Here is a 12,657-nt window from a genome sequence, read left to right on the forward strand (position 1 = left end):
TATTTTTTTTTTAAAATAGCGATCTCAATATGTTAATTTTCTAGAATACATTGATGTGTTGTAGAGCAGAAAAATTAACTTTCACTTTAACTTACTGGATAGTTTATTCAAGAGATATGAAAAAAATGAGTACATGCTCTATGAGAAAAAAAAAAATTTGTTTCTTGTTACAAAAATGATCCTGAAAAGACAAATCTATATAAACAGTAATACATTATATTGCAGTGCATGAAAGGGACAATTATATGTTCTACATACGCACAGAAAGTGGTATTTATTTTGCCATTGTCAGTCAGTGCCCAATAAAATATAAACATTGAAAATTTGTTTTTTAGTGTTTAAATATTTGATAGCAGTCTTGAACTATTGTCTGGAGTAGGAAGCCCAGTGTTTTGAAAACTTTATCTCGCTACCCACACAGCCATTAAAATCAAAATAGCTTTCTCTATCTTGTTTAAAATAAGTACCTCCCATGTCCCCAGCTCTTAGAAAACTGTGTGAAGACTGTGATGTATGTGTGAACATCATAGCTAAGCTAACGCTACATAGGGCAGTCTATTTTACAAAAAAGAGGGTAATTTATTCTAACTACAGTTCCCAGTGTTCTTGGCGTTTTAGACTTCAATGAAACAGCTTCCCATTGGTTGGCTACGTCGCGTGACCAGGACTTGTGGCTTTCCTCGACTTCACGTGATGCGGAGGTTTTTTCCACCTGGTTACCAGCAGCGGGTAGGGGGCTTGAAGAGGACACGTCAGCTATGCGGAAGTTGCTACTGAAAGCTGTTGATGAGACTGAAAGGGGAAAGAAGGTGATGAAGAAAAAAATGAAATGTGGTGGGAAGTTAATATGAGAGTTACCGCTCGACTGACAGAGAGCGCTATAACACTGCTATGCAAAGCACCGCAGCCCTTTTTTTTGTCAGTCAAGTTGTGAAACTGTGAAAGTGATTGGGAGAAGAACCGGTGATGGGTAACGCGTTAAAAGACAATATGAGCAGAAAGAAAATATAACTTATTGCTGGTGATCTATATACCTGAGCTATGTATAGCTGTAGATGTGTTGTGCTTTGAGGTTAGCAATAAATGAGAGCCATATGTATTTCAATAAATTGCTGAGGTGTATTATATACACCTATATTACTATAGGTATTTGTATGATAGGCATAAACTGTATGGTTTATAAGAAACACTTTATTTCTTTGCAGGACATATGCTGATTACTCTACCTATTGCCAAACAGAAATGTTGGAACACATAATAGCAAAAGACCTACTGGCTGCTGACTTGAAATGCAGCCTCTTTGTGTCTGCTTTGAAAAGTTACAAACATGATTCTGTCCTGCGACCTTTTCCTCCTTTTTATACTAGTGATCAGTATAAGGATTTTGATGCATTGGTAAGTAAACATTTGTTGAATATAATTACATAGGTGTAAGTAAGACGTCTATGGGTAGTTTCCACTCAGGACCAGTTCTCTGTGGCTCTAGCAGTAATTTAACTGTTTAATCCTTTTGTAGGTGTTAAACACATACGATGCAGGGTTGATAGTTAAACAAAAATTACATGCTCTAACGATTTAGAGCATGTATTTTTTTAACTTCGATAGCCCTTTAAAGGGGCAGTATACACCAATTTTCATTTAACTGCATGTAATAGACAATACTATAAATAATAATGTGCACAGATACTTATATAAAAATCCAGTGTAAAACCTTTTAAAAACTTACTTAGAAGCTCCCAATTTAACACTGTAATGAGATAACCCGGGACACCCACTGTAAGGGGCTGATAGCAGAACCCCCCGCCTGCATATGAAAAGAGCCATTAGACAAACAGAAGCAGTCTGAAGTCTGTAGACATCCGTATACATCTAAAACTTTGGGGCTCGGTTAGGAGTCTGAAAATCAACACAATGTTATTAAAAATAAGGAAAACTATAACTTTTTTTTTTTTTACAAAAACACACCCAGATGGACTATATAAATGGATCATCTACTAAACATTTATGCAAATAAAAATCTAGTGTATAATGTCCCTTTAATGCTTGATACCTTGGATTATAATATAATATTAGTTGTGTAGAGTTAAGGGACACTCAATCAAAATTAAACTTTCATTATTCAGGTAGAGCATGCCATTTTAAACAACTTTCCAATTTACTTCCATTAACTAAATGTGCACAGTCTTTTTATATTTAAACGTTTTGAGTCACCAGCTCCTACTGAGCATGTGCAAGAATAAGTGTGTATGCATTTGTGAATGGCTGATGGCTGTCACATGGTACGTGTATGCAATTGTGAATGGCTGATGGCTGTCACATGGTACAGGGGGAGTGGAAAAAGACATAACTTTTAAAATTGTCAGAAAAAAAAATCTACTACTCATTTGAGGTTCAGACTAAGTGCTATTTCATTGTCTTGTTATCTTGCATTTGTTGATTATGCAAATCTACTGTGTTGACTGGTCCTTTAGCAGACAGATGCTACAAGGAGAAGCATGTTTTTGTTTTACAGTATTTAGTTTTTCAATTATAAAAATAACATTTTCTTTTAAATTGTTATCTCTGGTTGTATAATTAGGAAGAGAAAATGATATCCCAGTCAGATAACCAAAATAGTATCCCTAAACCAGAGTGCAACAAATGTTTTCAAAATCTAGCAGCCAGCCTGAAAATTTAGAAACTTTTGTCCCTCCCCATTATTTATAGATAAATAAATTGTAGTATAGTTATAGACAACTATGTAATATATCATTATTTATTTATTACACATGCATTATATAACAGCACAATAGAAGTTGGATTTTTATTTGACAGTTACAAGGCCTAGAAAGGATCCAGTAGCACTAAGCCCATGTGTGTCTTAGACCCTGGTATAGAGTGCACATTTTTTGTGGTTTGTTTGTTTTTTGAGCCCTGCCTTAAACAGTTTTGTGTTCCCTTGTGCAAAGGAGCAAATCATGTTTGTCTGGTCTTAAAATACAGCTTATACAGAACATACACAATTTTTATATCTCTTTTTGTTTAATTATTATTTTATTAGATTGTAGATGTGAACACATTGCCAGGTCTGCAAGAAATAATCCAAAATAAAGCAGATAAAGATATGAAGATGCAAGAACTTCTCAGCTGGATTTTATCAGATAAACTGTTTACTATTAAAAGCTTAAAAAAAGATAAGGTAAGCAAGATGTTAATGCACTTTAACACATTTTGTACATAAAAGTATAAATAGAGCTTTAAAGTGATGGTAAATCCTACCGTTTGTGAGACGCTAGGATTTACCAGTGGAACAAATAAAGGGGACTTTCAGTCATGAAGTATAAAACACTTCATGCTGAAAGTTCCTTTATTTGTTTGAAGCGTTCGCTGCACTGAGCTCCTCAGTCAGTCCACGGCAGAACGCTATTCTGCTGTGAGGTGATGTTTCCACCTCCTAGCCAATAGCCATGCGGGCCAGCTGGATAGCCCGCACGGCTTTTGGCTAAGAGGTGGAAACGTCACCTCACAGCAAAATAGCATTCTGCAGTGGGCTGACTGAGGAGCTCTGTGCGGCGAACGCTTCAAACAAATAAAGGAACTTTCAGCATGAAGTGTTTTATACTTCATGACTGAGTCTACAAAAATGTAGAAAAAGTGTGTGATAGCACACCAATCCTCAAGGGGGCGCTCTTAGATATTATAACAACAACATATAATCAGAAATGAACAATGTAAAGAATCTAAAAAATAGAATAATCCTTTAAACTGAAAAATAATAGTCCATACAACCAATAATGTCCAAAAGGTTGAGGTAGCTCCCAAAGAATGTAGTGGTCAGCTCTCTGTCATAGGAGGGTCAGGATCCTGACAAAATGATTGATCTAGAAGAGAAGAACACAGAGGCGTCCAATGGCCTAAAACCAAACACACAGGATGGATTCAATTTAGACAAAAAATATACTCACAAAGCTTTTAATAAAGTATATGATTTTTATTAATCTGTACACTTGCTGCTGTTTTTTTCTGGGGCTTTTTTTTTACCCCTGAACCATTTTGGGAACAATTTTCTGTTTGCTGAAACCTTGGGAATCAGTCAGCTGGGCGGCTGAGAAGCTCCAGCCTCTGTCTTGCACCTGGAGGTGCTTAGACATATGGAAGTGTGCCTATTTCCTATATATACACATACTGTATTAAACTGTACTGGGCTAGGTTGGCTCTGTATCCCTTTATATTGGAACTTTTTGGACACCACAGGCGAGGTCTCTTCCTTGGATTTATGGCTGCACTCGTTCAGTTTGCTGGGCAACTGTGAGGTCTGCAGTTTGTTTGTGTGAGTATATTTCTTGCCTAAATTGAATCCGTCCTGTGTGTTTGGTATTAGGCCATTGAGCGCCTCTGTGTTCTCTTCATGACTGAAAGTCCCCTTACCATCACTTTAAAGGAACCAAAAACTGATAAATATTTATGTATATGAAAAGAACACAATTTGAACATTAAAATATTTTTGCATGAAACCCTGATGTGAAAGCTGTTAAACAAAGAGTGTAACTTGACTTGAAAGGGACCCCAAAGTCAAAATAAAAATGTCATTATTCACATAAAGCATGTCATTTTAAACAATTTTACAAGTGACTTCTGTTATCAAATGTGTTTATTTCTCTTGGTATCCTTTGATGATGAGTAATCCTAGGTAGGCCCAGGAGCAGCTATGCACTACTGGCATATAGATTAACACATTGAGTGAGCCAATGACAAGAGGCATATATGTGCAGCCACCAATCAACAGCTAGCAGTAAATACAGTGCATTCAGAAAGTATACAGACTCCTTATTTTTTCACATTTGTTATGTTGCAGCCTTACACTCAAATTGTTTAAATTACTATTTTTGCACATCAATCTACACTCCATACCCCATGATGACAAAGCAAAAAACAGATTTTTGCTAACTGTATTAATGTAAAAAAACTGTATTGAAAATGTATTAAAAAGAAAATACTAAAATATTACATTACTATCCAGATCCTTTGCTATGACACTTGAAATTTAGCTCAGGTGCACCCCATTTTTCTGTATCATCTTTGAGATGTTTCTACACTTTGATTGGAGCCCACCTATGGGAAATTCAGTTGATAGGACATGTTTTGGAAAGGCACACACCTGTCTATATAAGGTTTCACAAATAAAAATGCATATCAGAGTAAAAGTCAAACCATGAGTTCCAAGGAACTTCCTGCAGGATTGTGTCAAGCCACAGATCTGGGGAAGGCTACAGAAATGTTGGCTGCATTGGAGGTTCCCAAGAGCACAGTGGCCTACATAATTCTTAAATGGAAGAAGTTCAGAACAACCACAACTCTTCCTAGAGCTGGCCGCCCAGCCAAACTGTGCAATCAGGGGAGAAGGACCTTAGGTAAGAGAGAGGACCAAGAACCCGACGGTCCTGCTTGTTGCGCTCCAGTGATCAGGTTTTTTCTTTGGGGATGAGTGCCTTTATCAGTGTACAGAAGAAGCATTAACCATATTTTTCAAATACTTAAAATTTATATATTAACTTAAAGTGATTGTGAACTTTCTTAATGTAAATGCACAGTATATACAATTAGTCTTCAAAACAGGGGCACTTTCATTGATTACATTTTTTAAGACACTTTATTTGTAAAATATTTACCATTTGTGTGGTTGTAAACATAAAATCCAGCTTCATCCAATTACCCAGCTCATGGGGCACGCAATGATTGAATGAAGCTGGATTCGTCATTGCTCCGCTAAATTAAAGGGACACTGAACCCAAATTTTTTCTTTCGTGATTCAGATAGAGCATGACATTTTAAGCAACTTTCTAATTTACTCCTATTATCAGATTTTCTTCATTCTCTTGGTATCTTTATTTGAAATGCAAGAATGTAAGTTTAGATGCCGGCCCATTTTTGGTGAACAACCTGGGTTGTCTTTGCTGATTGGTGGATAAATTCATCCACCAATAAAAACGTGCTGTCAAGAGTACTAAACCAAAAAAAAAGCTTAGATGCCTTTTTTAAATAAAGATTGCAAGAGAACGAAGAAAAAATGATAATTGGAGTAAATTAGAAAGTTTCTTAAAATTGCTTGCTCTATCTGAATTACGAAAGAAAAAAATTTGAGTTCAGTGTCCCTTTCAGTATGAGATGTGGTCGGAGGAACGGTGCGATATTTACCATCACAAAATGGTAAATATTTTACAAATAAAGCGTCTTAAAAAATGTAATCAATGAAAGTGCACCTGTTTTGAAGACTAATAGTATATTCTGTGAATTACATTAAAAACGTTTACAATCACTTTGAATGGCATATCAAATAACTAATTTCTCTGATTCTGCATTTATTTCACCTCCACTGATTGGTTCTATCTGATCCTATCATATTGAAGATAGTTCTGTCAAGTCATTGCATTGAAATTCATTAATTTTAGTTTCTCATTAACTATGTTCAGAAATTGCAGTGAAATTAATTTGAAATAACAGCACTCCTTTTTCTCAATTACATTTTAAATAGCATCTAGTTCCTTTCTTTTCTCAAGTTGAGACATACTAGCTGCTATTTGTTTTTGTTTTGTTGAATCCCTGAATGTACTTTAGACAAGATCACATACTCAAACAAGTGAGAGCATGTGGCATAATTCTATAGCCTACATTATTTTGTACATTACCTGGCATCTCATTTTAAGTAGGATTCCCCTTTCAGCCATAATTTGGATGTAGAATAGACTAGCATATACAATGTCATTTTTAAAGAATGCGCTCTTTAGCATCACAAACTAGAATGTTGCACAGGTCTTTCATGTATGAGAATATGGCTCCTGTTTCATGTCTCAGCCTAAAGCTTTATTGGGTTACCGCTTTGGCAACCAGAGTAGCTTGTAAACAAAATAAATATGACTCTATAATTTTGATATTGCATGTAAAAAGAACTAATTCATATATATTGGAAGAAGAACAGACCGTATCTGTACTAACCATGTCTGCAGTTTAACTCCAGCCTTGAGCGTTAAGGCTGCCCTCACTTGCTGTTTTAGTATGAGGAAATCCGAATCCTGGCTGGCTCTTCCAATCTTGCTCTGCCTACTCCTGACTTCCTGTTTGAAATAGAGTACTGTGAGAAGCTGAACACCAAGTTCCAAGAAACCCGTGGAGAGAGGGACCTGTTATACGCTCTGCATGGCAGCCGGCTAGAGAATTTCCATTCCATATTACACAATGGCTTGCACTGTCACTTAAACAAGGTAAAACAAAATGTCACACAACTAATTTACTTAAAAAAAACTTACATTCAGCATCTGCAACTTCAGCATTTACACATATATTTCTGCTAGGTTCTTCTTGCATAGCAAAGGTGAGCAATCTGGAGGTGTCTTTAATATAATCTGACACCCAACCTACATGGAAATGCAGTCTTAATGGGATATTTCACCCAAAAAGTTTATCCCATTTAAATTGTTCCCAATGATCCATTTTACCTGCTGGAGTGTATTAAATTCTTTACAAGTCGCTCCTTTACCCCTATTTTAGCCTTTGAATCAGCTGATTTAGCTTGTGGTATCCCCCACCTATACTGAAAGTTTTGATACTGGAGTCTCGGCTATTGAATAGCCTAAGTAAACACAGCCAGCAGAATAAATTAAACTCACAGTGGGTTGCAGGATAGTTAAATAATAAAATAATAATTTTCCATTGTTCTCTCTATGTATTGAGCTTTAGTTTTCCAGACAAATATAAGATAAGGAAGCAAGTGTGTGTACACAAAGTGATAACATAATGAGATCTGATATTATTTGAAGCTCAACCCATTGTAATAGGCTGTGGTTTAAAAGCACAAAACCAGCTACTTCATATACACAAACCTGAAAATGCAATTTCTCATATGTTTTATTCTCTGCAGCTGGTATAACAAGTAACTGAAAATGCATTAATATAAAAGCAATTTTACAGTGTACTGTCCCTTTAAGTACACAAATTCTTATAGATTTTATTTCCCTGCTTAACTGATGCTTGCATTTGTTCAATTACAGAAATCCATTAAAGGATCATTTAAGTTAAATTTTGGTGTTTGCATAGCAGATATCACAAATTAAGCATTACATTGCCAAATAATCTGCGTAGAAATCATGTAACACTGTCATTTTGTTAGCATAAATTGTAGGGATTTGCGAACAGTTTAAGGATACACCACCTCTTTGTGGATTTTATGTTCCTGGTCTTCTTTGGTGTGGCCAGTTAGGGGTAAATAATCTGATCAAAACTTTGTAGAATGTTGCAGGGTCATAAAATTAGTATGATGGGCACTCCAGCCTTTCTAGAGGTAAAAGTAAAATCCAGAGGTATTTAAAGGCTGACATCAACTGCATTGGCAACAAAGTGCCATTAAAGAGATAGGAAAGTTATAATAGGATTCAGATAAGAGCATGGTTTTAGACCCTTTTACATTCACTTATATTATCAAAATTATTTTGTTCTTTTGGTATCCTTTTTTGAAAAATGTATGTGCATATGCTCTTCTAAAGAAATGCACTACTGGGCGCTAGTTTGTGATTGGTGGCCCCACTTTTTTAATTACTTGACATTAGCTCACCAGATGTGTTCAGCTAGCTCCCAGTAGTGCATTGCTGCTCTGAAGCTGACTATTAAGTATGTGTTTAATCCCTTCACATTTGTTTAACATATCCCTTTAATATTACTGTATTTTTTATATTACATTTTAAAATTGAATGCTAGTGAAGGAGAGGATTCCTTTAGTAAAGACATTTGTATTTAAAGGGACAGTCAACAACTGAAAAAACTTTATCCCATACCTTCGATCCGCCAAAGACGATGCGCCTGCACCGCATCCCATTTTCAACACCTCTAGCGTTATACGAGTAATCGGCCAAAGCACATACATTTTTCTAGTAGAGATATGGCAGCCAAACTCCCCCCACCGTTACGTAGTAGGTTTCAGTTTAATTGAATCGGCTAATCAGAATCAAATCCTCGGCTGGATTCTTAACATGCGTTCACGCTTGCACTTCTGATTTCGGCTTGAAAACTGACAGAACTTAAAATGCACATGCGTCAACGGTTCATACATGAACGAGCATGGCAATTAGTAAAGAAGGGGACGAAGGGGGAGGAGCTTGGCTGCCATATCTCTATTAGAAAAACTTATGTGATTTGGACGATTACTAGTATAACGTTAGAGGTGTTGAAAATGGGATGTGGTGCAGGCGCATTGTCTTTGGCTGATCGATGGTATGGGATAAAGTTCTTTTCGGGTGTTGACTGTCCCTTTAACCAGAAGCTAGCACTGTTTTTAAAAATATAACTGTTCTTTTAAGTATGTTTTTTGATCTGTTATGAAATGCCTAAAGATCACAGAATTACATTTTTGAAAATTCACAATTGATTTTTGATCACTACTTTTCTACAGACCTCTTTGTTTGGAGAAGGGACCTACCTGACCAGTGATCTAAGCATAGCTCTTCTGTACAGTCCCCATGGCCAGGGCTGGATTCACAGCCTCTTGGGACCAGCACTAAGCTGTGTAGCTGTATGTGAAATGATTGATCATCCGGATGTGAAGTGCCAGGCCAAAAAGAAAGGTAAGCCCATACCCAGACCTAGTACTTGTGTGCAGACATGCAGGAGGCATATTAGGTCTCTGGCAGATAGAGGAATATCACGTTATTCATGTTATTGTTTATTAGTAAAACACCACAGTGTGTTCAGCATAGAACATGATCATTGTGGTACACAGTACAATACAAGAATTTACCTATGAATACAGGAGAAGGATGGCCCAGCTCCAAGGCTTAGTGAGAAGACTTGTCTGTAGACCCAAGGGAGAACATGCTGTGATGTCATCACAGAAAATGCAGCATCTCTGCAGAAAGGACACATGCAAGAGTTGTTGGCGCTTACACTTTGCAGCGCTGCTCCACATCAGGCTGTTTTCTTCAAACAGTGCTGCTATCTGGCAGCACTATAGGTTTTCCTTAACACAGTGCAGCCTGAGTGAAGTGCTGTTTGTAGAGAACAGTCAAATAAAGAGCAGCACTGCAAAGCGGTAACACATTGAGTGATGAGTGGCTCTCAGGGATTTTTTTCAACTCCACCTCTTAGCCTTTCCCGGTCTGCAAAACTGTGACTCATGAATGAAAGATAATCTTTTGAGCAATGCACTTTTTATTACTACATTTTACCTTACAATTATGTCATGTTTAGACTAAGAGTAAAGGAAACACATTTCTTAAAAAGACTTAAAATGTATTGTTTCTATGTAGCGAATTTGCAACACAATTTTCAACTTCTATAATATGTTATAAAACTTTAAAATTGCTTGATTCTCCAGTTAATCAACACAATGAAATTGAGCTGGTGCTTTAGTGTAACTGAGTAATTTAAAATGTAATTTCAAAATAGCCTGCAGAAAAATTTCCCCCCACACAAAAAAAAAAAAAAATCATTGCAGAAAGTGAAAAACAGTTCTGCCTCTCGGGCATGTAGAATGGTCTGTAGTTGAAACAGCAGTAAGAAGAGGTAGCTGTATTGTTGGGTCATGGTGATGAAGAACTTGTAGGAGTGAAGGTGGCAAGTTCCTTTTAACAAGGCAGTTTTCAAAGAGCACTTAAAGGGACATTAAACACTTTGAGATATTAATATAAAATGATTATATATATATATATATATATATATATATATATATATATATATATATAACAACTATGCACTATACTTTCATTATTTATTTTGTACCCTTTTCCTGTAATTCCATTCTGAAATTGTGAGGTTTTCAGTTCCTGTTAGAAATGGAAGTGTAGAACACTGTTATATACCAGCAGTAAGAAGAGGTAGCTGTATTGTTGGGTCATGGTGATGAAGAACTTGTAGGAGTGAAGGTGGCAAGTTCCTTTTAACAAGGCAGTTTTCAAAGAGCACTTAAAGGGACATTAAACACTTTGAGATATTAATATAAAATGATTATATATATATATATATAACAACTATGCACTATACTTTCATTATTTATTTTGTACCCTTTTCCTGTAATTCCATTCTGAAATTGTGAGGTTTTCAGTTCCTGTTAGAAATGGAAGTGTAGAACACTGTTATATACCACACAGCCATTGGCTGCTCACTCTAGTGACCTATTTATAGCTGTCTCTAATTGGCAACAGCAGAGAAGGTAACCTAAGTTACAACATGGCAGCTCCCATTGAGTTATAGACACTAAAACCTTACACTTCTTTTGTCAATATTTTAACAGCTAATGCACCTTTAAAAATACATTCACATGTTATTCACAAACTAACCTTTTCTTTAAATGCTTCAGTCCATGTAGCATTTATTTAGTGTTTAATGTCTCTTTAAAAAGTGGGAGAAACTCTGCCAGAGCAAAATGAAGAGTAGTAGCCACATAATGTAAGTCTTGTGGATGATGATATAATGAGGAGGTAACAATTGGGTTTTTGGGGTTATATGGAAATGAGTGTGGAAATATAGTTTGTGATTGTTTTAAAGGTTTGTATTTGCTTTCAGTTTACAGTATCAAATACATATCCTGTCTTAATCTCAATAAAATCCCTCAAGAAGCTATTAAAAGGTTCTGATAACCTATATGAAAGGAAAGAGATGGAAATCAAAATCTCTCCGTTTCCCCATTTCTTTTATTTTAATTAATTATGTAACCTGAATCAGTACGATCATTATTTTATATTTAAAATACCAATCTGTAAAGAGGGAAAACAACCTCAGTGTTCACACATCTCTCATAATTATTCTTAAAAGTGCCCAACAATACAAATCCCCCAAAGAGGGACAAATAAAGGTAACAAAGGAAAAGCAAATCTGTGTGTTTTACTTTCTGTTGGTATCCTTTATTGAAGAAGCAGAAATGCTCTACTGGGAGCTAGCTGAGCACACGTGTGCTAATTACAACTCTCATATATATATATATGTATCCACCAAACTGCAGCTAGCTCCTAGTAGTTCATTGCTGCTTCCAAGCCTTCCTATGTATGCTTTTCAACAAATGATTCCAAGTGAAATAAGCAAATTTGATAATAGAAGTAATTTAAAATTTGTATGATCTTTCTGAATTTGCAGTAAAAATTCCTATTTGTCATTTTACAAAATGGCACTAAAGGCGTCCCATTTTTTCATCAAAAAGGATTAATAACAGCACTTCCAATAAAATAATACAATTCATTTGGTTACCGAATAATTGTTTCATGAAAGGTTTACATTCTGTAGAATAATGAATTGGTCATGCACCATTACTTTCAGTTTGGTGGAATATTGGATATTAACTCCCTTGTTAAAAAAAACAAATCGTCATGGAGCTAGAACCATATAAAACATTTTATATTAAGATCTATTTAATACAAATATTTCTTTACTGATTGTTCTTGGAATAATATATTTTGTATTAATGTATTATGTTCTTCTTTCAATGCCTTGTATCTTAAAGTTAGTATTTTCAGTTTTGTTTGGTAGTGCAAAGGGAGACAGTGTAGGGACTGACAGAGTTATGGCGGATGCTTATAGATTGGATAGGGAAGGTGTTGGCAAGGCCAGTATGAAGTAGTTTGCAGTAGAGGATGACTAAATGACTTCATGTTCTGGTAGTGTTTTGGGTAAGGAAAAGCCTAATTCCATATATATATGTAA

General features: G+C 35.8%; 1 protein-coding gene across 2 annotated transcripts in view; it reads left to right on the forward strand.

Moving 5' to 3' along the window:
* The first annotated feature begins 684 nt into the window (after positions 1-684).
* PARP16 (poly(ADP-ribose) polymerase family member 16) overlaps positions 685-12,657 on the forward strand; it is a 32,638-nt gene continuing 20,665 nt past the window's right edge. The window contains exons 1-5 of one of the 2 annotated variants that reach the window (XM_053717575.1): positions 685-809; positions 1,206-1,395; positions 3,041-3,178; positions 7,032-7,238; positions 9,419-9,590. In XM_053717575.1, coding sequence (XP_053573550.1) covers positions 787-809; positions 1,206-1,395; positions 3,041-3,178; positions 7,032-7,238; positions 9,419-9,590 — 730 coding nt within the window. In that variant the 5' untranslated portion in view covers positions 685-786. Of the gene's footprint in view, positions 810-832; positions 1,073-1,205; positions 1,396-3,040; positions 3,179-7,031; positions 7,239-9,418; positions 9,591-12,657 lie in introns of those variants that run through there. The other variant, XM_053717576.1, reaches the window with a different exon arrangement.

Source organism: Bombina bombina, chromosome 6 (assembly GCF_027579735.1).
Source record: "Bombina bombina isolate aBomBom1 chromosome 6, aBomBom1.pri, whole genome shotgun sequence".
Lineage (NCBI taxonomy): Eukaryota > Metazoa > Chordata > Amphibia > Anura > Bombinatoridae > Bombina > Bombina bombina.